General features: G+C 41.1%; 1 protein-coding gene across 5 annotated transcripts in view; it reads right to left on the bottom strand.

Annotated features, from left to right (window-relative positions):
- GRIA1 (glutamate ionotropic receptor AMPA type subunit 1) overlaps positions 1 to 27,462 on the bottom strand; it is a 119,793-nt gene that overhangs the window by 22,260 nt on the left and 70,071 nt on the right. For all 5 annotated transcript variants that reach the window (XM_018073610.1, XM_018073611.1, XM_008931798.2 and 2 more), the window contains exons 7-12: positions 23,902 to 24,063; positions 22,626 to 22,793; positions 18,602 to 18,706; positions 16,358 to 16,468; positions 15,177 to 15,383; positions 13,661 to 14,031 (exon numbers count right to left, since the gene is read on the bottom strand). In XM_018073610.1, coding sequence (XP_017929099.1) covers positions 13,661 to 14,031; positions 15,177 to 15,383; positions 16,358 to 16,468; positions 18,602 to 18,706; positions 22,626 to 22,793; positions 23,902 to 24,063 — 1,124 coding nt within the window. The remainder of the gene's footprint in view (positions 1 to 13,660; positions 14,032 to 15,176; positions 15,384 to 16,357; positions 16,469 to 18,601; positions 18,707 to 22,625; positions 22,794 to 23,901; positions 24,064 to 27,462) is intronic.

Below are 27,462 nucleotides of genomic sequence, written 5' to 3'. Positions count from 1 at the left end.
CAGCAGTGTCTCCATCATGGGAAACATTTGCAGAAGTGCCTTTGTAATTTAGGAGATAATGTCCCATTTCTAGAAGTGACTTCAATACTAGGGAGCTAAAAGCCTGGTCAAAAAACAGTGGGACTTAGAATTATGTTTATGCTCTAGTAAGAGCAGTCACAGAGGAGTAGGCAGACCTCACACTTGTAAGTCACTTTGAGGTTTTGAAAATCTCACTCTGGAGTTAGGTAACAGAAAATGACCTTCCCCTTGACTAAAAAATGTTCTGCAGCTTGAGATCTAGCTCAAGTTATTTTCTCTTTGCTAATGAGCAGTATGGAGTTCAAATTCTCTTGCATGAATTTACATGTCCCTATACCTGTTCAAGCATAACCTGAAAGCAATCAGCTCTCTGCTAACGAGTTAGTAACTCAGTCCTCTGCAGAGCTAAGGTGAGATGGAGCACACTGGTTAGTACTTTCAAGATATGCTAAGGTTCACACTGGTTAGTACTTTCAAGATATGCTAAGGTTCAGATATTTGGATCTGTCTATTTATTCACATTCATTATCACAGTAATACTTGCAAATAGCAGGATCTAAAAAAAAAAATTGGGCTAAAATAAGCAAGGATAAGAGTGAAAGAGGCTTTAATGAATGGCTAATTCTGGGATGCAGAAATGGACAAAATATCTAGATAGACTAGAACTGCACATTTTTCAACCTGTGTTTTTCCTTCTGCACCTAGACTCTTTCCTACACAACCTGAAGATATCTTGGTTTCTTCTTCTATCCCTGCCTGTGCTGTATAAAATCACACACATATCTGCACTCTTCTCCCTGACCTGGGATCCTGCCTGCCCCTCATAGAACACTGGCAAGAACAGGATGCTCCTTTCAAACAGTACCCTTGCAGAAGTAAGTAGTAAATGCGGTGTCCTCATTATCCACAGTGCACAATCTACTTAAAATTAAAGCTGGCTGAGAACCAGGATTTCAACACCGTGAAAAACTCTGAAATTGTAAACAAAACCTTAATATTCTCAATTGGAAAGTAAAGATAACAGTCCCAAATGTCCTCTAAAATTAGCACTCCAAAAATGGTTGGTTTGGGTCTGTCCAAGCTTTGCCTTTTTCTGTTACTTAAAGTTTAATTTCTGAAAGGCTAAATGGTATAATTTTGACACAGTAAATAATTTTGTTTCTTTTTTCTCATTACAAATAATATTCTTTTGGCTTTTATAATACATTAAATCCTTACCTACCACATGTATAATTTGAAGGATAATTCTGAAATTTACTATTTTATATCTGCCTAATGAAAAAACTGCAGATGACCAAGCTGAAAATAATAATTTTGGTTTTCTTACTTAGATGACTTTTTAAAAACCTTTCCTTGCAAAACCACCTGCATTTTACCAGCAGAAAACAGAAAAGAATTGTGAGTTCCCATATATCCCATGAAGAGATATGTTTTAATGTTTCAGCCTTAGCATTGATGGATTCTTCACAGAAAAAGAAAATCATGCAACAATAATCTAATTTCTTAAAACAAAATGCAATCCTTGATCAAACACTTTTCTCTTTGATCTTATCCCTCATGAAAGGTAGGAAAAGCTGACAGGAATTTGCCTCTGCTTTGCCATCTTATTAGAAGAGCACAATACATTTTTGCAAAAACATTAGCAAGATCATCAGAAAATACATGAAGTAAACCTCATCAAAAAACTGCTCAAGCACCATCTCAGTTCTCTCCCACTTCTCCCTTCCCCCTCCCCAAATCCGTTTCTTATGGAGAATTACACCTAAACTGACAGTGTTTTAATTAGAAGTGCAAATCTGGGATTCTAAAGCCATAGTTGCTCTGGGAGGATTTCCCAGATTTGCTGTTAAATTCAAGTCTAATAAAGGCTCACTTAGTCAACTGACATATTTGTCACTGAATGAATTTATGCAAAACTGTTGAAAGAAAAGCTCTTCTATGCTTGTGCTACTGATTGTGGGTCAAATCCACTTTTGGTCTTTTACCCACACAGAGCCTCTGATGTCCAACACTACTCGGTGAATTTGATACTGATCTAGACAATTTTGTGGTTTTATCTGAAGTCTGGCTCAGTAGTGGATTAGTTGCAAACATTTTGCTCCAGTTTTGCTCTTATTTTAAGCAAATTTTCAACATTAGGTTTTGTCAATGCAAAAAGCTTTGCTTTTTCTCTGTGTCACAGACCATCTGACATAATTGTACTCATCACTTTCTCTGCAACCCTGACATGAACCCTGGGTTTGCTCAAAAAGTCTGTGAATAGTCATAGACAGAGGAAGAAACTCAGCATGGAGTTGTGAAGCTGGGAACAGCTCTGGGTGCCTCCATCACACACAGACTGCAACCCTCTTATCCTCTCATGCTCTGCTATGCCACAGATAGTTTTGAATGAGCTAACAACTGTTTGTCACAAAATTGAAATGATTATAACCCATGTTTCTCTGTTCATGCTGTATTATTAATTTTCTTGCCATATTAGTTTGCTTTTACTTATATTGAACCCCATCTCCTGATACAAGAGTCTGGAATCCCAGCTGCAGTGCTGGGCTTTAACATGAAGTGTTAGGAAAGCCCTTACAAACGCAGATTTAAGAATGTTTTCTAGTGACACTCTCATTTATCTCTCCCAGTGGTACAAATTCTTTCTTCATCTCTCCTCCTTTCTACAGAGCTTACAGCTACATATTTTGCCTCCCTGTGGGTAACATTAACTAGTGAGACAGGGTTAGGAAGCTGAGGGTGCAGAGGTGCTGGGAGTCCCATGTTGTTTCTCTCCTGCTTTTCTTTCTCTAATTCTTGCATTAAAAAAAAAAAAAGTTAAAAAATAAATAAAAAATTTGTAACTTTTTTATATGGGCTGGAGATCTGCTCTTTCTCGTAATTTCAGGCAAACCATGCCAGTACATGTGATCCCCAAAGCCAACATGCTGGAAGGAGGAAATATGGATCCCAGAATCCCAGCAGAAGTCCTTTTAAGGAGGGGCCTTGGGGTTGCTCAGTATGTAAATACTGCAACAACTGAACATGCTGGCTCAAATATGCAGAATCTCCCAGATTCAACAGGAGGATGTGTATCTGTGAGGCTTTAATTATAAGTCATAGTTTATTTACTGTTTCTTTCTGCCTAAGCTAATGGCCTTGGACAGCAGTATATGCTCCCTCTCCTACTGTTTCATCTCTTCTTTTGCAGAATATCTTGGCACTTTTTTTTTTCCCTTCAGTTTCCCTTTAGTGGGCAAAACCTCATTCTAAAATGAGTTTTCCTGCTTAGTCAGAAATGCATCATGCCACTTGTGGTTCTCCAGTCATTGGAGCTTGGATTGCTGCAGTGCTAAGTATAAGCATGACTGCATGGAGCAGCTACGTGCTGTTTTCAAGGCATTCACTTAGCATTTTGACAGGCAAGAGGTACCTAATGTCCTAATCAGAGGCCTAGCATCCAAGAGCTGGGGTTTTTTTGTTCCTTGTGAAACCCTGCTACTTTATGGGATCCAGGGTAGTTTACTTCATCTCACTAATTCAGTTCCCAGCTGTGGGAGAAGAGGATGAATCACATTTATGAGCCTCTCCTGGGTAGGTGGCCTGAAGCATTGGCCACCAGGTGGAATTTACCTCTGATCTGTTTCTTTGCCCAATTCCCCTTCCTGAGACACTCAATACCAGCAGGCAGAGGCAGCATCAAATGGGCCCAGCTATGCAGGGGGTGATGTATGTACTCAAAAGCACTTGGCAGGTTGTGCCCTCCTGTGGTCCTCAACTGACAAAAAAATGAAGCCTGTGGATATACAACCAACACAACTCTCCTGCTCAACTAGTGTGGTGTTGGAAGCAGTAAATGCCAAGCAAACATGGACTGACATGGGCAGAAAGCCCCCTTCAACTTCAACAGGACCCATGGACCACCCATGGCACAAAAACACTCCTACAGAGCAGAACTGCAGGACTGAGGTAAGTCCTTCATTGAGAGACCTGCCATCCCTGGACAGCATCTCCAGCTGCTGAAATGAGATGTTTGTTCCTCAAACTGCAGGATAATACACTCAACTCTTCCAGAGGGCTGCTAAAAACATTGCAAATATAGGGCTAGAATAGAGGGGTGAGGTGGAACCCTAAGAAAAAAGAAGAGTGTAGTTGAAAGGCAGAAGAGGTAGATCCAAAGAAATACACTGTCATCCTATTAAGTACAGGCACAGTGTGCCCCTCTGTGTTGTAAACAGGGTAGTTTAAGAGATGAGAGTTTAGATAGTGGTTTGCTGAGAAACACGTGGTCACTTTGGGCTGCTTGGCAGCTCTGGAGAAAGGCAAAGTCATCCCTCTTCTGCAGTTTTGCCAGCTCTCACTACAAGGAATAAAAAAACCCTGACTCTTGTCATGCCTTTGAGCAAAAATTTCACTGTAAAAAAGGTTCTTCACATATTTTTCTCACTCTGGTGACATCTATTCGCTTTGCTGAGAAAAAACTCACAAGGTGACAAGCATAAAAATTTGTCAGAAACAGTTGCTGGAGAGCCCCAGGAGATTCATTACTCAGGAACTTCCTCAGCCTCAGGTGGCCCCAAATTTAACAGCACTCATCCTTCTTCTTTTTAAACAACGGCCTATAGGGCTAATGTCCTTTGCTGAGTTGCAGGATTCCATGTGCTCTCCTACAGCCTTTTCTTCAAAGTCTGCTTAATGAAAACCCTTTTTTTTCCTTTTCCCAAAGATTTAATATGTTTTGGATTATATGCTACAAGTTCTTCATTTTTCCAAGATCCTCTTTAGCCATCTACATGTGCTCATGATTTAGAGCTCCATTTCTGAGACTTCTGGGCAATGCTACAACAACCTAGTTCAGACTTCCTCTTCCAGGGTGCATTGCCTTGGTTCATTTTACTCTATTTTTTTTGTCTGTTTTTGTCAGATTTCCTAAGCTGATGAGAGAAAGGGTGCCTTCTGGGGGGAGAGTATTTTTTGCACTGGAGGGTTTTCACTCTGAGCAATATTTCAAATATTCCCTTCATTTTCTCTCTCATTTCTAATTTAAAATGTGATCCCTCACCAAGACTGTACAAGTTGGATTTTGTCTAGTTTCACTTTTGATCCTTTCTTTTAGTGTACAAGGACATACTGCATCCCTTGCAGAAGTGGTGAGGAATGAATCTGCTCTCCCCAGACAGTGTTTTCAGGTGCACAGGTATGCCTGTCTTTTAACATTAAAACTCCCAAACTGTGAAGGAAAAACATGCTCAATGTTTCTGCCGCCCCTATTTCACCTGCTGAGATCCATTTGATGATTTTTTAATTTTTTTTTTAAGGTTTCAGAAGTACTGCTGAGATGAAAAGCTGCCCTCTTCCTCTGTTTTCCTCTCCACAGCCTGAGATCTTGTTTCTTATTGAGAGCTTCAAGAAATGTACAGAAAATTCCTCCTATGGGAGAGCATCCCATGAACTTGACTCCTGCAGTTGGACCCTCGTGGACTCTTCATCATGTCTCACACCTATAGACAGTGTACAAGTATTTATTTTCACTGGTTTCCCCTTTCACCATATGAGAAGTCATCTTCTTCCTTTCTACTCCTCTGTTCACACATTTGCCTCCTATTGCTTCTCATCAGACTGTGTTGGGAGAATTCATTAGTGTATATAACATGCTTTGAAGTTGTCCAAATAACGGTGATGTAACACTTTTGCACTTCTATAGACTCTTTTATCTGAAGATCAAAGTAGTAAGTTATGATTACCATGATTGGATTATTGCTGCTTAGCCTTTGGATCTAAGGGTAAGCAGCAACTCTTCTGGGTAGGCACTAATCAGAATTACTGCATGATTTTATTAAATAGATTGAATGCCATAAAGTGTGCTGCTGCTTAAAGACAGGGCTGTGTACATGAGCTGTGTGTCCTTTCCTGCCATTTGAGGATAAGAATCAGGTGGCCTCTGGTTGTTACTTGGCTCCTTTGATCCATGTGAAAATGGAAGGAAGACCAAGACACCAGCATGGAAGACTTCAGAGGTGACACCATGTTCTGCCCTCTCCAAATCCAGACCCCATCCAAGCACACAAGGCTTTTGCCCTGATTTCTTAACATGGCCCACGTTTTGCTTTTCCCAGTTACTCGGCTCCATCAACCCTTTCACAGTGGATAACATAGTACCTCTGTCCTGTTTCAATAAGTTTGTCTTCACCTGCTCACCATTTTGGGGTGTTAAAATGGACATTGCTTGGTGTACAAATGCATTCCTGAACTTTTCATGAAAAGGGGTTATGGGGCTTCCCCAGTTATTAGGACAAGTAGTTGGGATGAAATCTGGGACAAAAGCAGAGTAAGTACAATAAAAGAGCAGCTGTGGATGCTTTGTGTGTTGTGAGCCAGAACAATCTGAATTGAGGAGTTCAAAGCTCATTTGACTGTGTATCCAGTGAGGGTGCACATGATATCTCAGTGCTGATAAAAGTGATGTACAGCATATGGAAGAGTTATTTAAGTGGGGCTTCCCTGTGAAAACATGCTCAAGGCTTCCCATCTTAGCTACAAAATTTTTCTGGAGTGCAAACACTGAAGCAATATGTGACAGGTGGCGTAGCAGAGGACACCACTTCAGGGAGGTGGAGGTCATTCAGCTCCTCACAATCCTTATTCTTTGACAAAAACACTTGGCAATTGACCCAGCCATTGGAGAGACAACCATGCACAGTCCTGACTGCAGACCCCAGCTGAGCCAATTGCTCAGGAACAACTTGTTATCAAGAGGAAGGAAAATGAAAAGAGAAGGTGTGCTTCTCCTACTGACTGAAAATCAGCAAGTCAGAGAACAGTGTAACAGGGAGCCCCTGCAGCCTCTCAGGGTCTCCTGCTGGAGTTGGGGAGAAGGATATGTCTCAAAGGCATCCCTATAAATCTTGGAGTTACTCATGATCCTGAGCCAGTGCCCAGCACTAGAAACACAGGCAGCACATGCCATTTCCATGTCAGAGATCACAGAGTCATAGAATGGTTTGGGGTGGAAGGGATTGGCATGGACACCTTCCACTATTCCAGGTTGCTCCAAGTGCCATCCAACATGGCCTTAGACACTTCCAGGGATGGGGCAGCTGCAACTTCTATGGGCAACCTGTGTCAGTGCCTCACCACTCTCAAAGTAAAGAGTTTCTTCCTAATAACTCATCCAAATCTACCCTCTTTCAGATGCCCTAAGAGATTAAAAAAACGGGCAAAGCACTTTTCCCCCTGCTATTTTTAACTTTGTTTTCAACGAAAAAATGTGAGAAACCTTTATTTAGTCCTGAAGAAAGAAATTGCAAAAATATTTTTAGCTTAATATATCTGCTTTTGGATGAAGGGTTTGATGATTTTTTTTAAACACAGCTGGTGGAATGATTAGTGAATCTGTCACTCAAGGGAGGGAGTTTCAGCAAATTTCTTGCTGCCCCCCAGCAACCTCAATGCTAAAGGCCTGAAGTCAGAGCTGTGGGAGAGTGACTAGATATGCCTGATAGGGAAACCATCCTGAGGAACTATCTTGCAGATCAGTGGAGGAAACATTCATTACCTCTGCAGCATTTAGGCATTTTCAGATGGCAGAGTGTGGAAATTCAAAAGACTAATTTTTCCTTTACAGATGAAATTGCATTTTCCCAACAATACTCTCTCGGTTGGTTATTTCCTTCTTCTGAGTCCTCCATATCCTTCAGCATTTTCCCAAATGAAAAAAGAGGATAGCAAGAATGACTATTTTAAAAGAATTTCCATTTTCCCCTGGCTGCCACATTCTGGTTGCCATGGAAGTGCGCAGACTCCAAAGGGGACTGTTTAGTTAGATATTGTGCAATTTGTCAAGCTGCTCCTCTGGTGAGTCACTTTCCCTGGTTAAGAGTGTTTCAGAAATAAGTATGGTCATCAGTTCCTGGTGATTTGCAAGTGCTGCTGTTACCCTGTGACCTGAATTTCCTCTCCCTGGACATAATTAACTCTACCAGGTAGAGATAATTGCAATATCACTTGATGCACTTCTAAAAAGAGAGAAGACTTCTCTAGAAATTGAAATCCTGATTTTTTACTTTTATTCTCAAAAGACCAAACTCAGCTCACCAGTTCAAGCAAACTGCCAAAAAAAAAAAATAACTTAAGCTTTGTCCCCATAGAATCATTAAGTCTGGAAAAGCCCTCTAGGATTATTGAGTTCAATCATTAACCCAGCACTGCCAAGTTCACCGTTAAACCATGTCCCAGGAGCCACATTCACATACACTTTGAACACTTCCAGGGATGGTGGAATCACCATTTCCCTGGGCAGCCTGTTCCAATGCCTGACCACTGTTTCAGTGAAGAAATTTTTCCTCAAATCTAATCTGAACCTCCCCTCATGCAATTTGAGGCCATTTCCAAGGCAGATGCTTCGAGTGTCAGAGAAGACGCTTACTGAAATCAAGAAGAGTCATCAAATAAACACCAAGGCTCAGCCTTCATTTCAGGAAGGAATTAAAATCTTTGTGATTGCTAAATGCAGCTGGTTCTAATTTCTCTAATTCTAAATTTTTAGCAAAATAAGTAAGTACCCTGCAAATGTAAGTTTACAAAGGATAGGACAGAAATAATTCCCTTGAAAAAACTCCAAATTGAATCTCTCACTAAAAAAAAAAATATGGTTTTTTTCCTAACCAATTTCTGATTTATATCTTGCCTAAAACTGGATAGAATGTTTCAGTACTACAAACATCCAGATGAAATTTAAAAGTGCTGCTGTCTTTCAAAATCTGTAGAGACTCGTTTAGGAAAATAAACCTCAACAATTTGTGGAGCAATTTTACTGTTATTTCCACCAGTTCTATGGCTGAAGTCTCCTGTGACTTCTTTTCAATTGATCTAAAAAGAAATGTAAATAAACAGGAAAAATAGCAGAAGAAAACGCTCAGCATTAATTACAGGTACATAATAAATACCATATTTGCTCTTCCACAGACAAACCGCTATGACTGAGTGCAGCAGAAAGCCTGCAAAGGAGTGCAGGGAACACAAGCCTGGCTGCACTCAGTATAGATCAGCCAGAGCACTGTTTCCATGTCACAAAATACAAATAACAATGTCCACAAGATGCCCATAAATAATAGATGGTATCTAATGACTGGAGAGCAGCCAGCATTTATCTCTCTCCTTCCTGCCTCTGAGTGCATTCATTTATCATCTCTGCAAGCAAACCTCCCCACACAGCACACCCCAGCCAGGGGTCACTGCTCAGCACGTGCCACTGCACCCTGCACAGCCTCCAGGTCTGGGCTCTGCAAGCAGGTTAAGACCTGGTTAACTCCTCATCCCAAGCCAGTGGAAGGGTGGATCAGATCTTGTGCCGTGTCTCCTCGCACACATTAAACACTGGAGTGACCCAAACACTTCCCAGCTGTGGTACAATAATACAATACAGCACAATACAAGACACCTCACAGATTTCACAGAATACCCCGAGTTGGAAGGGACCCACAAGGATCATTGAGTCCAGCTCTTAAGTGAATGGCCCATACAGGGATCAAGCTCACAGCCTTGGTGTTATGAGCACCGTTCTCTAACCAGCTGAGCAGATCTCAGGGTCCCCGATGCACAGAGCAGCACAGAGAAGCACAGAGTCTCTTCCTGCTCCTGCATTCCTCCTGGTGCTCTCAAAATATCTCCTGTCAAGCCTGGCTCTCTCCCAGGCACAGGCTGTGATGAAAGCTTCATCCACCATTTCACTTCCCTGGATGACCAGGGCATCTCCAGCTCTGTTCTCAGTCAAAAGATCATAATGAGTGATTTCAAGTTGTGTGGTCCAGGTACTGTGAGATGATGCCATTTTGTCATGATATGAGTATACATTTTCCTTCTACTCACAGTATATTTTGATCTGAATTCAAAGTACATGTGTTTTTTTTCTACAATACAGTATAAAGAGACCCCCCAAGACACTGGGCTAATTTTTTGAGATCTTTATTTAATTTTACTCTGGCAGGGTACAAAGAATGCCCACATTTACTGTATGATGCTGTGTGATATTTATCTTCCTCTCAAACTCGAGACAGGACAACACATCTATAGTGAACTCAGCTGAGAGAAACTGTGTCTATTCTATCTCATGGTGTCTTCAAATGAAGAATAACTGTCCTTCTGGAAGATCTATTTTAACCAAATATGTTTTGTTTTAGTCTAACATAAGTTTTCAGAGTCACAGGAAGAGTAACTGGATTAAATTTAATAGTCCCCAATACACAAGAAGTCTCTTTTGGGTTCAAACCATACGAAGCTACACATTCGGAGATAACAAAAAATGAAGATCAAGATAGGAAGCTGACAAGAAAAATATCTATTTTGCTCCCTGCTATTTCATCCATTTCACAACAATCAAATAATTTATTTTGCAGAAAATGATGGAGCAGATGAAAAATTCAGATTCCTTGTTTTGCTGCAGAGGAGGTTGGGAAGCCCAAACATCCCCTCAGTCTCCTTCTCAAAGGCCTCGGGTCCATCCTAACTGAGGAATGGCAGCAATGTGCTGGATGATAGCAAGGTCTTAGTCTCCACAGCTGCTAAACACTGCAGTTATTTTAAGCTCTGAAAATAATTTATCAAATTACAGTTCTGAAAAATGGTACAATGTGAGTCATATTTACTTCACATTTCTTTTTCTGCAGGCTCTTGCTATTGGCTGTGGGTTATTTATTACCTCTGGTGCCTGCTCTGAGAAGCTCCTTCCTGGGTCTGTATTTCACATTTAATGAGTGCTTTTGCAATTTCATGACTGTTTTCTGAAGCTAAGGTGGCACTTTGAAAAGCCTAATGGTTTATGGCCCGTTTCAGACTTCACTGATTCCTGCCCGTTACTATGTACACGAAACCACACACAGCTCCAGCTGCTGCTTCTCCCCCTTTCTGCTCCTTGTCAGCCCATTGAAAGCTTTATGGGCATCAACAAGGACTATCTCACCTCAACAAGGGCAAATTAATCCATGGGACTGTACCACATCCAGTGGGGCCACTGGTCAGTGATGGTGCAGAAGGTGGACCACACACTCCAGTGGGAAATGTCCAAGAGCTCACAGCCTCCTTAGGTTGGAGCTACATACCTACAATTGAATAATTCCATTTATTGCTCAGGGAGGATGGATTCCTTGCTCGTGCTCAAGTTGCAGCATTCAAAGGCACAACACAGCTCCAGCTGGGACTCTCCACGACTGGTTACTGCCTGGCCTTTGTCCCACTCTACCACTCTATGCTTAGACATGAAAGCTTCAGAGCTTCAAGGACACCAGTTGACCTCATGCAAAGAAGCTGTGAGCAGGTAACCCACAGATACGCTGTCCTGGCCATCCACAGATCATCAGATTCACAGTGTGCCTTTAAAGTCCTTGGTAGGTTGTCACCAGCATACTTAAAAGCCTGTTTAAAGTTCTGCCTCGTAAGGTTGTCCTTAAAAAAGGACAACACTTTCCTTCAAAAGCAAATTTTTGTCTCTGTGGGGGACTGAAGTTCCCTGGGGACTGGTCTGAGACTGAGGAATTCACATTTACAAGAGCAAGTTGTTGCTGCAAACCTCACCACCCGCTGTGCTGAGTGATGTGTCTGCGGTTTTGATCTTACTTTTTTTTTTAATGATAAATACATAGTGGCATATGCACTTAAAACAAGCGTGCTCTGGAAAAAAAAACAAACCTCCAGACAAATTTCCCCTGCTCCTTTCCAGAACAAAACTGAAATAAACAACCCAAAATCTCCACAAAAACAAAATACACCCCTGCACTTGCTCCCTTCTGCTGGGGAGAGAATGAAAGAACAGATGTATAACAGAAGCTATTTATGTTGATTAATACATTACTGAGGAGATGCTGAGAGATTGTAGTGATAAGTTTAGAAGCAACTATATAGGAAACATATTAGAATAGAGCAGATCCCCACCTGCCCACAATGTTGTTCTACCAAGTGTTCATTTCTAAGTGATGTGTCACAGAAATCCTGCACTGGGTTCATGTGAAAAATACATGTGAAATACGGAGCGCGCTCGGAGCCTTTCTGTACAACAACATCCTACAGAAATTCTCACTCTTCTGCTTCCTCCTTCCTTTCACATTTCACAGAAATGTCCCTCTCCACTCACAACCATTCCAAGGAGCTGTACTTAGAGTACAGGGAGTTATAATAACTCCCATATTTAATTTTTAAAATTTTCTCTTCATGCAAATGATTGCAGTCAGAAAGTGCTCTTGAGTTCCACAGGAAAATATTGCTTTCAATGAAATTGTAATTTTCATTATCAGGATGATTAAATCAACAACATTAAAATAACAATGACAGAATCACTCTCATTTCCCATTTCAAAGCAAAATAAAACAACACTTTGAAATGGTGATTCAAAGCATGTTATTTAGCTAGAGCAAATCTTGTTATTTGAATCAAACCCACTGAACTTTCGCTGACACTTTTTATTAAAGATGTTACCAAATTTGCTATTCCTCGAAGTCTCAGCTTTTCACCTCTTCACACTCCTCCTTGGATTAGAAACCACCTATTGAAATGTCCCCAAAGGAAGACATTCTCTTTCCTACATAAGAATAACAGTGACAAGAACAACAATGAGAACGAAAATCACAATAACCTCATCCTAAGGCACGGGGGGCTGTGTTACAAGACAGCAACAAAGCTGAAATTATCTCTGATGGGAAGACTTTCTGAATGCTCTGCCTGAACTCCTACTAATCAGTGATAAGATGATAAAACCTTCCTCAAAGTGGCCTGCAGGCTGTTATTTCTCTGATATCCCAAGCTCATTAACATTTGGACAAATTGGCATCTGATAGCCAACAAGGTGGTGCCTGATCTTCCCCGCCATCCCCTGCTGAGCTGCGCAGGGTTACCTCCCCTTGTTGTTGGAGCTGTGCCTCTCTCTCAACCCCTGAGATATGATGCCACCCCATCATGCTAGAAATCAACCTCTGCCTACTGTCTTCACCCAGAAGACGTGTATTTCTGATGAAACTTCCTTTGAAGAGGAGGGAGACAAAGCCCCAAAAAGGAAGGAAAAATTATGTAAAAGTAATCACAAGAGTCATTCAGCAAAAAGTTCCTTTAGGAACTCTTTGGGCTTTGGGTCTTACTGAACTTTCAGGCAGCAGAACTATTAACTGATAGGGGAACCAGAATCAAACTCAGTCCTTCTCTAACCTTTCTAAAGGCAAATGACAATTAAAGCCACTTAGTGTGCTCCATAGTGTTTAGGACAGACCATATAACTTTTCACTGGGCACTTACTATATTATTTCTCCTTACTTTGCTAGAATGTTTTATCTTCCCTATAATCTTAAAATTATCTTACTTCTATTTCTATTCAACAAAATAAATGACAGACAAAAATTGTTTTCAGTTGGGTGGCTTCAGAAAATTTTGTTTTCATTTCTGTGAATTCCTTCTAAAGAACTCCCCAAGACAAATTTAAATGGTATTTTTATGGTCTCAGTTTTGAGGTCCCAAGTTCACAGCTGTGAGATCCTTGGATCCTTTCTGAATTTGTAACTGATTCACAAAACTACACTATGGTTCATGAAGGAAGGTCAAAGAGGAACCTCTTCAGCCCCAAAGAAACAGAAAGATTAGACCACATGAACTGGAAGAAAGTTCAGTGGGGAAGGCAACCCACCTTGGAGAAATATCACATCCTTGCTGCATGAAAGCTCCTAGGGAGAACCAGAGACTGTTGAATATCCCAAACTCATTTGTCTGGTCATTGGCCGGCTGGTCCCGTCCTTCCTCGAATTCCTCAGTGTGCCACTCGTAGGGGCTGAAGCGACTCACCAGGAAGAGGACAACACTCACTCCAATGTAGGCAAAAACAATGCACATCCATATCTCATAAGCCAAAGGATCCAGAAATGAAAAAACTCCCGGTTTGGACTTTTGAGGTTTTTTTATCATTATAGAGATGCCTAAGCTCATGAACGGTTTGGAAAAGTCTATAACTTCTTCTCGAACCAGTGTGATGGTTAATGGTGCCACAGCCACGTCCGCCCTCTGAGAAGGAGACAGAAAAGAGATTTGCAAACTTGGGATAAAACATATCTACTTACTCCAGCTTATATTCCTTTGATCTCTGTTTAACCCTGCTATCTCAGAAGAAATCAGACAAAACCAATTGCAAGAGAAAAGTTAAAAAGGGAAAGCTCATAATATTGGTGGCTTGCTTCCATTCTATCACTATTGATTACCAGATCTGTTTTGAAATCACAGTGTTTTCTTTTTGCAGCCATCTAACTCTTTGTATCTGACTTATCCACTGATGCCACAGTCTGATGCAGATGATTTTCCCTAAAAGAGCTTTATCATCCAGACATCAAAAGAAGTAAGGAAAGGCCAATCTCCTGATAAAGGATGTCAGGATGTTTACTTCCATCAGGAACTGCTTTTTGATTGCATAACTGATGCAGGAAAAGAGGAAAAATGTTCCAGCAACACTGATGTGCACTCTCCACTTATTTTGCAATCCATCTTGGAAATGGAGAGGGAAATGCATTGAAATGGCTGATGGCATACACAGTGGAGCTACCAGCAGGAGACAGATCACCCTTGCTCCAACACAGTGTCACAGAGACTTGGGCACTGATGCTCTCTACATGCTTTCCCTTGAAGGGAAAGGGAAAATTAGACCCCTCTGAAGGATGACCTAAACACCACAGATTGTGATCTACCAGACCGAACCAGGTTTAGAAGTGTAGGGTGCAGGTATATATGTGACATGATGGAAATGAGTGGCTAGACAGAAAGTAATCTAGTCCTACCATTCACCACTCACATGCTGAGTGTTTGAAATCTTTTTCTTCGTTCATTCTGCCATTATCATGCAAATATAAAATAGAGTAGAATTTGGAGATTCTACCCATGGGAAAGTTTGACCTTTCAATACGTGTTCTTCTAAAAATGTAAAGAAAAAGAATCTTGGAACTGTTGAAAGGAAACGTTTTGACATTTCCATAGGCACAAAATGTGCTGTCTCTCCCTAAATTAAAATGTTTTACTTGGGCTGATTATTTGCATTATCAGAGCTGCAGTCCTCCGGAGAGCTCGGGCTGACGAAAGGCAGGGCTCCTTCTAAACTCTGGGGTTTGGATGTGTTCTCCAGTACTAAGAGCAAAAGACAAATGATGAGGTTGGAAACTCACCCCATAAACAAGTTCTCCCACCATGCCATTCCATGTTTTGGTGTCAGGGTCCCGGGCTCCATACTTCCCATCCCGGACAATCTCCAGCCGGTAGTGGTAGCCAACATGCTTGGCAATCTCGGCAGCGAGCTCCACACAGTAGCCTTCGTACCTCTCATTGCCTTCAAACTGGTTGGCATTCTTCTTGAGCATCACATATGGGTCTTCCTGGCAGAGAGAAGATCAATATTGAGCCACACTCCACATTCTAGAGGTGCACATCATAGGCTCTGACTAGAGCCCAGTGTTCAGGTTCTGGTCCCCTCTAAAAGCTCTAGCTTTGAGTTCCTGCACCAAAGGACACAGTCAACAAACAATGGGCTTATTCTAGAAGGTACAAAGTGTGATTTTGTACTGTGGCATATTCTGTTTATTCATGCAGCATCTATGTGCAGCTCCTGTGGTGATGGACCTGAGGGGAGTGGAGCAGTTGAGGGAATTTGGACAACAAACCTTTCAGCGCAGTTCTGCAAAGGGTATTTAGTGCATCTGAGCTGTGAATCTTTAAAGGCGTGTCTGCCTGTGTGGGCACAGCCAGAATCAAATCTGCTGGACAGGAGAGGGCCTTAAGATGTTTAACTCAGTTGGGTATTGTGTCTTCTTTGCAGGCTTACGGTAAGCAATAAACAAACAAATTAGCAATGTTTCTTGGTTCTGCAGGGTAAGCGTATACAATGACACAATACATGATACCATACATTATGGGGTACCTATTATTCCTTCATGATTATAGTGGAGATTTGTTTTTAAAGCAATGACTCAGCCTCTCTGCACAATACAGCTTATCTTTCCCAAAACTGCAGCCCCCATTCTGTGGACTAAACACAAAGCACAGGTATGATGTTCCTAATTTACCTATGTTGATGCCACTGCTATCTTGTCATAATCTTTTGTATTTTCTACACTTAAGCATGAGAGCTCTTTAATGCCTATTTAATTAGCCACAGCAATTTTCAGATACCTTTATGGAGCCAGCAGGAAACAGTAAGTGCTGTTATTATTATTATTATTATTATTATTATTATTATTATTATTATTATTATTGCTATTATAAAAATGATACAGTACGAGTGGGAAGAGGGAGTCTGCACATCGGAGAGATGAGATAGAGGGAGAGCTGGGATAGAAGTCACAGCACTTACTAGGATAGTCGTGACTATGTAAGTCCTGTTCTGGAGGCTCATGGACTCATTGCCGCTTTGAGTATCTACGGCTGTTGGAACCAACTTCTCATCTTCATTCCAATAACCAATCTGCCCAACACAAAACCAGGATTGACATCTCTTTGTAATATTAACCAAGATACAGTAACAGGATCATCCAAGCAGGATCATCTCTCTCTGTATGTTCACACCCAACAAGAGATCTCCTTTTCTGATTCTTGATGTCTTTTCCAGGGGGGACTGGGAAATTCCCCATTGCACTGTGCCTCCAGCCTGAAAATAATGTGCATGATATGCTACAGTAGCACAGTGTTTGTATACATTACCTTTAGCACACTGTACTGGTGATTATTGCCATTCCATGCCTCATCCCTAAATCGACAGTTCACACTTTCTCTGTGTGACTTCTGAAAATTGTTCTAACAGTGAACTTGCCTGCTGCATGTTCAGATGTTACAGGGTGATGAAACATTATCCTGCAGCTGAAAGCCTTCAGGGAAATAGTACTGACTCTTAGGACATCTTGAGACAATAGGACAAAAAAAATCAAGTAAAAAAAAAAAGCCCCAGCCCTGGGCCAATTTCAAAAAGTTTGGGGTTATAAATAAACTGAACAGTTGTAATGGGAAGAACTCTCATGTTAAGTTGTGCTTAATAATAATCAGGGATTTGGGCTGATCTATCACTGCTTGCAGGTAAAGCAGAGTGCCACGGAATATCACTAGGAAGATCATGGTTAAGGTTATCCATTTTGAGGGCTTGATTTTATAAGAGGTTTTCCATCACCTCATGTAAGTATGAAGCTGCCTGAGCTCTGCTCATATGAGAGGAATTTCTTATCACAGTAAATGGGAAAGAGTATTAACCAGGGCACGACCAGGAGTCTGCTGATGGCAGATTAAAGAACATAACAGCTCAGGAGAAAAAAATCTATGAAGGCTTCTAATAGCTCTTCATTGCACAGACAAAAAGAGCAGAGAGTGAAAAAAGAGCTTCCAAAGCTCTGCCCTAGGGCAACATAAATGGAGACGTGTATGTTTGCTTTGCACCTCTAACCTGGTGGATCTAAAATACAATAGGCGTCGTGGCAGTGATGTACATGTCTTCCAAACAAATATAATTTCTGACAGTAAATATATAGAAAAATCAAGTCATTCAACCACTCTGTTTCTTCTCCTCTAAACTCTTTCCAGACTGCCAACTTATTGAAGTTCAGAGACCCAAACTGGACATGATGCTGCCTTTGTTCTCTTATGAATACTTTGTAGCGGAGGAAGACTGCTTTGTATGCCTTCAAAATGACACTTCTTTTATTTCTCAATGAAAATTTGCCTTTTTTCACTTGACTATGGTGGGCTTTGATCTCACATCGGTTGCTACTTGGTCTGAGTATGAATTGGGTGTAGGGGCTGTAAATATGAAACTTTCACTATTTACGTTTTTCTTAGTTTCAAACAATGTTTCTTTTTTCAGGGGACTGAGAACGTGCAGAGAGATTAGACTGAATGCCTCATTCCAAAATATTTAGTGGCTCTCCTTTATCAATGAATAACTGAGTTATTCTTTGTTCATCAAATACATAGTATCTAAAGTGGGACATAAGCACATAGAGTCAGATTTTCAAAAGGATTAGTGTTTCAAGGGCTCAGCATCCCTGAACAAGGCCAGATTTTTCAAAGAGCCTGGGATAGAGAAAGGGATCAAGATTTCAGAACAGCACAAAGGTCTGTGTAGCTATTGGGATGTGGTTAGTGGTAAAGCTCTTGTCACTTCAAGGAGAGCAGAATTAGGTCAACATAAAGGGTTCACTTACATTGGTTAGGGCAAACAGCTTCTGACTTGCTCTGCCTTGACTCATCCTTGGAAAAGAAAAGTAGGAGGGCAAAACCAGACAGTTGTGTAGTAGGGCCTGTGCCAATGCACCGAGCCAGTAGCAAGGCTGAGTTGACCAGGCTTTTACTATCCTGGAAAATCTCTGCCACACAGCTGAGATGCCTTTGTTGCTCTTGATAACACCCTCCATATGTTGTGGGTTTTTTTAGCAATATACCATGAGTTCTCTCAAGTGCTTGGCTTTGCTCATGCACAAAGCTGGGAATGCACTCGTCGTGACTCCACATTCAAGCTTTCACAAACAGGAATGTTTATTGAGACCTAACCACACTGTAACTCAAACATCCAGCTGCAATCTGACACAGGATGTCAGGTGACCCTCTGCTTTACCTTTCTGATCCCATCGTGTTTCATCTCAATCACATGGAGGGTGTAGTTGGTCCTTCGTCCTTTCTCGTTAAACTGAACGTTGCCAGACAATCCTTCAAAACGGACCTTAAAGATATAAATATCAATGAAGACAGAAAATTGGTCAGCACCTCATGCAGTGGTGATTAGACAGCAGCAAAAGGGAAAGTGCACAAGGAAGAAGAATGCAGTCATTTCTCTCAGGTCCATGCAGGGGAGACAGGACATCTATCTGACACTGGGATTTCACTTAGGTTCACTCTCTACAGCATGCCTGACCACAGGCGCAGCCATTCTCTTTCTTTAAAAAAACCCTTTCTCTTAAAAGTTAGTGGTGTAAAACTTAGCTCAGCAATGCCCGAGAGCTAAATCACCAATGAAAGCCCATCACCTCTTGGGTTGTGACAGTGAGCTAAATCAGCTTGAACTCCTTGAGTTTTGTGGGTTTTTGTATTTTCTAAATCTGACCTGTAGTCAGGATTTGGTAAAGGATTTGTCAGTTCAAACCAGAAACTGTATTTGGAGGAAGGAGGAGTCAGTTACCAAGCAAATTTAATTACCTCTACACCAGACTAATAGAACCCAACAATTTAGTACTGTAAATGAAAATTGCATAAGAAACTTTGAACCATAAATCTCTGCTGATAGCACTGCTGAGCTGAACTGTTGCTCACATCACATCCCACTTCCTGAACTTCTCTTCTCGGCGTGGCCATTTGACTTGTTGCAGAAGTACCCAGCCTGGTATGGAGAAGGGATCCTAATTGGAATCATATACTGTGTGGGGACCAGGAAGTGGGAACCAGGAACATGGGAAAAAGAGTGCAGATTGGGGTTTCTATGGAGACCACCCATAGAAATGCCACTGGATTAGGAGTTAAAGGTTTGCTCCCAGCCTTTCCACTTGCTTTGGACAAACCTGTTGTCCCTGCAACTGAAGTCTTCCCACATGCAAAATGGGGACAGGTATTTAACAGCCTTTTTAAATACTCTGAGATCCTCAGAATAAAGACCCATGGTGAAGAAATGAGGATATTTCATTACAGAGGAGCACTGTCATTAATCTGCTTAAACCGTGTTTGTTTTCCAGCTATTATCACGAAGGTTTGTCATGAAAAGGAACATCTGCCAGTATTTTCTGAAGCTCTTTCACGTTAAGAGGTATTCCTGGTGACATTTGAAGAAACATGCTTTTCCCTTCTCACAAGACACAGCATGCCCATAAAAAATAGATGCACTGGAAAAGCACCATTGTCTTAAGCTCTCCCAAGCCTGCTTTTTTTCCCAAGTCTCCATTGGTTTTCTTTTCAAGTTCTGACCCATTCTGAAGCTCAGGTCACAGGTGCTTGTGTTTTGTAGCTTGATATGCACTAAAAGGCAGCTGTACAGCATCAATTTCTTCTATCTGAATGAATGAAATCTTAATCCTGTGATCTCCATGTGGCACTGAAACGGCAAAAGGGATCCCTGCCATCCATGCTGCAAGGACGCAGCACAACTTTTCCATCATTTCCCCTCCTTTGATGGTAAATGTAAAATGCAAAAATGCAGTGCAAAATACAGTGAGGCTTGATTTCAACAGTGCTAAGCACCAGTAAAGTCAACCAGAGACATGGAGCATTTAAGCACATTTGTGTATAAGACATGGATGGGTCTGGGCTCTGCTGGGAAACCTGGAGCAGAAGGGTGTTGTTGTGGCTTCTGGTTTACAGGGTTAGTCAGCAGTTAGGGACTGTCTATCTGCTTATTAGATCTGATAACCAAATAACATTTAAAAAAGAATTTGTTAAAAATGATCATAACCTTTCCAAAGTACAACCAAAACCTCAGTGTATTGCTTTAAAGCAATATTTTGTGAGCACTTTCCTGGGGAAAAAAAAACCCAAATAATTATATTTAATAACAATACACATCTTTCTGAAATATGCTGGATTACTGCTTTTTAAAAAATAAAGAATGTTTCATAGTTCTTTTCGTTTTTGTTCCTGCCACCCATGAGTCCTTGTCAGGAGGTTGTAGTGAGATGGGAGAGTCAGTCTATTCTCCCAGGTAACAGAACAGGAGAGGAGGAAACGGCCTCAAGTTGTGTTGGGGGGTGGTTAGATTAGATAGTAGGAAAAATTTCTTCACAAAAAAGATTGTCAAGTATTGGAAGGGGCTGCACAGAGAAGAAAGTAATGGAGTCACCATTCCCAGAGGGATTTAAAAGATGTGAAAATGTGGCATCTCTGGACATGGTTTAGTGGTGGACTTGGCAGTGCTGGGGTAATGGTTGAACTCGATGATCTTAGATCTTCCAACCTAAATGTTTTTATGATTCTATGGTTCCTTCCTACACTAAACAGAAATAAGGCAATCTGAGAGCTTATTCCAGACATTTGAGCAGAAGTAAGTAGAGAAACCTTTTACATCTAAATAGCTTAGAAAATTTTAGGCGTTAGCAAATGGGAGGTGAAGAGAAAGCCCACTGGGAACAGCTGTAAGAATGGCCCTATTTGTGAGTATTTACAGAAAGGATAACTCAAACCTTCATTCTCAAGTTCTTCTGTTTCCATCTGCCTCTTTCTTGCTACGTTACCAGATGTTGCATGATTATTAAATTCGTAGTTCAAATTTTGCTAGGAGGTTTCTTTCCCTGCCTCTTTCAAAGCCTTTTATTTTGACCATCACAACTGAACTGGTCAAGCCTTTTTAAAGTTACAATTTTTCAACAGAGACAACTTTTGCAAATGGCTCTTCAGGTTCTTTGCCCAAAGTCACAACAGTTGAAAAGTTAAGACTTTTGAATTTGTTTTAATGAAGAGATGAGGAAACTTCAGAGGAGATTGTCCAACACACACACAAAATTGTATTTTCTAGCTGTCTAATTTTGATATCTTATTCTCATAAATTCAATAAAGGAAAATGCTTGAGAAGCTATTGCTCATCAGAAGACTTCCAAGTATTTCATGTTTATTAGGTAACCGATCTCCCTAATGCATCAGGGAGGCTGATTTTATTATAAGGGTTTGGAGAAGCTATGACAGTGATTTGCCCAAGGTCATACAGAAAGTCAGTGACAGGCTTGGGAAGAAATTGAATCCAAGCAATAAAATCAAATCAGATGCAAGATTTGGCTTTAAAGGAATTATTGTTTACCAGTAAGCCAAACCCAAATCAAAACAAAATACTTGGGGAACTTTACATATGATATAAATAAACCAAATTAATGTTGTTCTTCTTGCCTTCTTCCCAGCTAAAGAAAGAAGATGGGATAAGCCGTATTTGGATAACACTGAACTAGCGTGTTTTTCAAGGAAACCATCTATTTCTGTTAGAAAAAAATAACCAAAAGAAAAATGCTAGAAATGAATGTCATTCTTGAAATTTAATGAAATTTTAAAATATTCTACCTGTCTAAGTATTTGATAAGAGAGTATTTTTTCTCTATTGCTGTAAGTTTCACATCATGTTTTTGTTTATTCAAAAATCTAAATTTTATGCAGGATGAAAAAACCAAGATTATCAGATTTGAGGAATAAACTATCTAAGTGGCTGTTACTAAGACTTTTATGGATCCTCACAGTATGAAACAAGCTATAATCTGCACTTTGAGAACATTTTGATGACAGCCAACACATAAGGCAAAATTCACATGCATTCATTAGCAGCCTGGAACTGAAGCCGAGTTCACTGAGAGTTAAAAAATCTGCAAAAAGTATGGTCTGAGCAGGTCCGTGTCTTAGAGAGGGGAAAATAAAAATAGGAATCCTTGATTTTATGGGATAATATTTTGGCTTTTCCATCCCAGAACATCAACAGAAGAGCAGGCAAAGACACATCAGATGGTACCAAGAAAAGCAGTTTGCTGGGTGCAACCCTGAGGCTTTTAGGAGACCTGGTTCCCATGTGGAAGGATCAGTTCCTCATCCCAAGTGACTCCAGCGAACATTTCCGCTGTTACCCACCCCTCTTCCCCCACCCTCGGGCTGAATTCAGCTGAGCACCCATCCTTAGGGTCCCAAACCTGCTGCAGCGCTCTCTGGATGTCGATGCCTTGCCCCCAGGGCACGGCTGGGTTGGCAAGGCAGTCCCCGGCATTGCCGCGGCGGGAGATGTCGATCCTCTGCCTCCTCAGGTTCTGGAACGCCTCGGCCATCACCCGCACCCCGTCGTACGTCAGGGCCGACGTGTACTAGAAAGAGAAGAGCAGTTGGACAAGGCCCGCCAGGGTGAGCTGCCCCGGGTGTGCTGCACTGCTCTGCCTCACGGCTACTTTCCAGGTGATTTGCTCTGTTGTCACCCTTCCATCTATGAAGTTCAAATGCCTCTTGCTCCCTGTGATCTCCACTGTCCTGTTGACTCATAAAAGTTGGGTTTACTTTCACAACTGGGAAGTGAAGGAGAAGCTCCAGGTGCAGAGTTAGGTTGCACTCCCTGAAGAAGGCTCAGCCTTAAAAGCTGTTTGCCTGTTACCCAAGTCTTTGTGACTAATTAGATTCAGTGACCTGAACTTTTGAGGAACTCATTATACTGTGTAAATGTGAGATATGTGAAATCAAGACACAAGAGACTTTTTCTGGTCACAGACAGAGACCAGAAAACGCTTTCTCCATCTGCAAAAGTTCTGCAAAAGATGAGTTTATTCAAGCAAAAACTTGTACAGAAATCAGTGTGAAACCCTTGTCATGAACCATTAGAGTAACTATTACAATCAATTCCTTTTCCTGTGATTTCCTACCTATTTATTTGTTTGTAACTTTCTTAAAACAATAATTCCAAAGTTAACATTTCTATTGCTGAGTGTTTGTAGCAAATGTATTTGTTTTCAAATGTCAGAGAAAAAATCAACCTCCCCCTCCACCCATCTCTCATCAGCTTCAGGGCCTTCTGTGTTAGGAATTAAAATATTTTCCCCCTCTGTTGTACGCACTGATTTGAAATGCCAAAAAAGAACATCTGGAAAGACTTTATTATCACTGGATGTCTAGTAAACAAGTCAAAGGTTAAGGAGTTAATGAGGCTTTTTTTTCTTATATACTGAACATCATGAGATGTTTAATTCTTAGCTTTGAGGAAGGTAAAAACTGGGAGATGGGGTGAATACACTAAATTGTGTATTTCTTAAGAGGCAGTAACTGCTGCCTAATAGAATTTAGACAATGCTGAGCCACCTGTTCATAATTATATTGAGAGTTTCTCAGAGTGAGATCAAAGAGCTCTGTGTGATCACAAAGAGGTGAGTATACCTTTAACAGAGCCAGATGGACTCAAAATTAAATGTGTTCTTTTATATCACTTGCCTTTGGCCTCTTCCAGTCCACACGTGGATGCTCTCTGGCATCGTTATTCCTCCACTGTTGCATGATCCTGGCAGGAACAGTATCTGTGTAATTCACCAGTTGGAAGCCTGTTACATTGGCTCCACTCTCCCTGAATTTGGTCAGGTCAATATCCATGAATCCCTAGTACAGGAGAGAAACGGGAGAAGTTCATCAGAGGAACACATCTCTGGGTGGATAAGACGAATTGTGCCCATCTATGAATATGGCAGGCAGCTCAGGAAAAACCTCTTCCCTCTGTGAGGTAACGTCCAACTCAAGAGAGACACCACTTCCCTGACCATGGTGAGAACTTGCCTTTTTCCCAGACTGGACGTATCCTGAAGTTTCCAGGAGGCAAATTAACAACGGGTCGTTTGCAAGAAAGATATCAGAGTAATGGAAAAATGCACTGACTAATGCTCAGATGAAATTAATAAAATTTATAAAATGAATCAAAAAGAATTTTTCACTCAGCTCTAGCTTTTATACGGAATTGTTCACCCAGCCCTAACTTTTATGCACTCAGTCACCACTGGAGAGACTACTTCTTTTCAAATCATAGTTTATAGGGAAAAACCAAGCCTGAACAATGAACTTTCAGCAGATCAAGAAGTAAGTGGTTGGTCAGCTTGTTAAAGGAGCCTGGCTATTAGAAAAGCCAGTTTACAGAATTTGCTAATTTGGGAGAAAAAAAAAGCACTTTTTTTAGACTTCAGATCACTAACAAAATACATTTTTTTCATTTCCTTACTCTTCTTGTCTACTTCTCACTGCATGTGACGAACACACGTGCGCAAATACACGTGTGTATTGATCAGGTTGGTATTGCAGAATTAGTCACTCTTCTTGAGTCAGAGGTGAAAAAATAATTAGAGACACACGGCAATATGAAGAAGAGGTCATTTCTTGGTGTCTCAGCTTTGACCCCATCTCTGCAGCACTGCTGCTGTGCAAAACTGTTTGTTGTGCCTCCTTGCACAAAGCAGGTGCTTGAGCAGAGGCTCTGCCTTCCTGCTGGGCTGCTGTGTGGGGGACACAGGCCAGGATGAGGTCTGGTGCCTTTTCTTTTGGGGTACAAACACAAGAGATGTCAATTATTGGCACTAGTGCTATCAGCAACCTTAATGCACAAGGGAAGATGAGTGGGAGGACTGTCACAATGCAATCACTTGAGCAGCAGAAGAGCTTTTTGAGCTCTGCCCTCCCACTGCCCTGATGGTGTGTGTTCTCCTCAGGCTCCTTCTCAGCCTACCACTGGCTTTCTCCCTCTTGTTTCTTCTCAGACATATGATGATGGTGTGAATTAAAAAAGCCAAATCACATCATTTCCAGGAAACACCACTAAAGTTCCCAAAATGTTGCTCTCTCTTCATGGGTAGAGGGAGATAAGGAGCTTATTAACTTCCAAAGCCAGGATCAAGCCATTACATGGAAACCTGTTTTTGAAACAGACCTTGCAAGTAAAAGTCTAAATTGCCCTCTCACATCAGTGTCAGACTGAGGGAGTCATAAGTAACTCAAAAACATCTTTAAAGACTTTCACACATTTTTCTTCCAGCTTTTTGTAGGCAATTTGGCATCCACTTACAAAGCTGAGGATTAGATATTGGTGTACAGATGCTCTAAACAGATGACTTGTTTTGCTTCAAAGTGCGGTGATTCAGGTAAAAAAAATTAAATATTATATGTGTACATATTCCTCAAAATGCTGGTAAACCCCACATCAATCTTGTTTGTAATTGCTAGCGTAGGGGTTTCAGAAAGGCAGAGCTGTGATTAATGAATAGGAAATGCAGCAGGATAATTGTCCCTGACATCTTAATGCATTTCAGGCCAAGTGGTTTTTGACATGCAGAACTCCTAAGGTTCAGTAAGAGGGACCTCACAGGTTGCCAACTGGTTATTCATTGCTAGGACCAAATTACACTGACATTTTGCTCATGGGAGATACTCAGGGGAAAAAGATCTGTCAAAAGAAACTACCACAGAGCAACTTGAAGTTTGTGCCACCAGCTCCTCCTTGGAAGACCTACAAAGGCTTGAAGAAAAGTCCAAGTTCACAACAGAGTATGAATAAGAAGCCTGGTGTATTAAGCCCCCTCAGCATGCAGATTTAAATAGAAAATGTCAAAAAAAGGTTATGACATCAGCAATGAGACAGCAGAGGTTGAAACCACTATATTTTACTGTTTTCCCCAAACAAAACCATTCTGAAACTGAAGCAAATATTCAACAATACCCACTGGGATTCATCTTACAAAAAATTTCAAAATAATCTGAACAGATGAAAGGAATTATTTCTTCCTGAAGATTGTACTATTTTCCCCCACTTCTTTTTGACACAATTCAGATCCTTTAAAAAGTGTGGAGACCTCTAAAGATTTTCCAGTCATTTAAGGCAGTTGGGACCATGGAGGACATCATTAACCTTGAAGACCTGTTTGCATTTTGGCTGTTATCAACCTCTGAAATAATTGTTTTCACCTGTTATCCCTCCTCCACATGCCCCAGTACAAGGACATTATAGAAATGGTCCTAATTACAAAGGAATTTTAATCACTGCACCACTGAAATCTGCTCAGAGCAGTTTTGGGGAACATGAGAGTCAATGAACGGGGAAGTCCAGGGGTCAAATATTTTAGAAAATAACTCCCAGAGGAGGTAAATTCTTTCTGGCAAACATATAAACAAAAAAAATAGCAAATGTTATGCAAACTGATTTTTGAAAATGCTTCTATTGACAAAGTAGCAGCAGGAATTCAATATGCTTTTGGAATATCAGTCAGTGCTTGTAGGAAACTGGAGAACAGGAGAATTACAATATTTGTAAGTAAAGAAGTCATCAATCATCTGTCACCTTGTACTAACTGTAGACACATATTGCAAAAAAAAAAAAAAAAGAGAAGAAGGAATCTTTTGTTTAGTTTTCAATTGGCCATATTTGGGAAACAGAAAATAAATTCTTAAAAATTGTGTAAGGAAAGACTACAACCAACAACCAAGGGGCAACAGCTGTGCTTTTGGATTAATATGTTTAGTATCAACCAGTCTGGGAAAGAAACAGCCCACAAATGCTTTCCTCTGTCATCCACCCAAGTGCAGCAAGATGTGAGCAGTGCTGGAACGATGCACTCCACGTGGTCTCACGGAGGGATCAAACAGTTTTGAAACCATTTCAAAAATTTGCCAGCGAATACTGGAAAAAGTAGACTTTGCAGACATGCCTGGAACACAGGGGGCTGTTCAGGGAAATGAGCTGAGCCCCTGGAATTTGATTGTATGTGACTCTCTTCAAGCTCTTTACACCTGAAGCATTTGGGATGTATCTGGTGAATATGCAGGTTTCACTGTCCACCTCCCTATACAGCACTGCCAGTCCCCCAGGGAGGAAGAGGAGGAATGTGGGAACTCACACTCCAGTCCCCCTGGAAAGGCAGGACCCAGAGGCAACACGGAGCTCCCCAAGCCCCCAGAGATGTAGGTACATAGGAGGAAACAACACTTCTGCAGGCACAGTTATCCCTGGGAATCCTCACAACC

This window comes from Manacus vitellinus, unplaced genomic scaffold (assembly GCF_001715985.3).
Source record: "Manacus vitellinus isolate BGI_N305 unplaced genomic scaffold, ASM171598v3 scaffold_25_pilon, whole genome shotgun sequence".
In the NCBI taxonomy this organism is placed as follows: Eukaryota; Metazoa; Chordata; class Aves; order Passeriformes; family Pipridae; genus Manacus; species Manacus vitellinus.
This window is presented reverse-complemented; position numbering and strand designations above follow the sequence as displayed.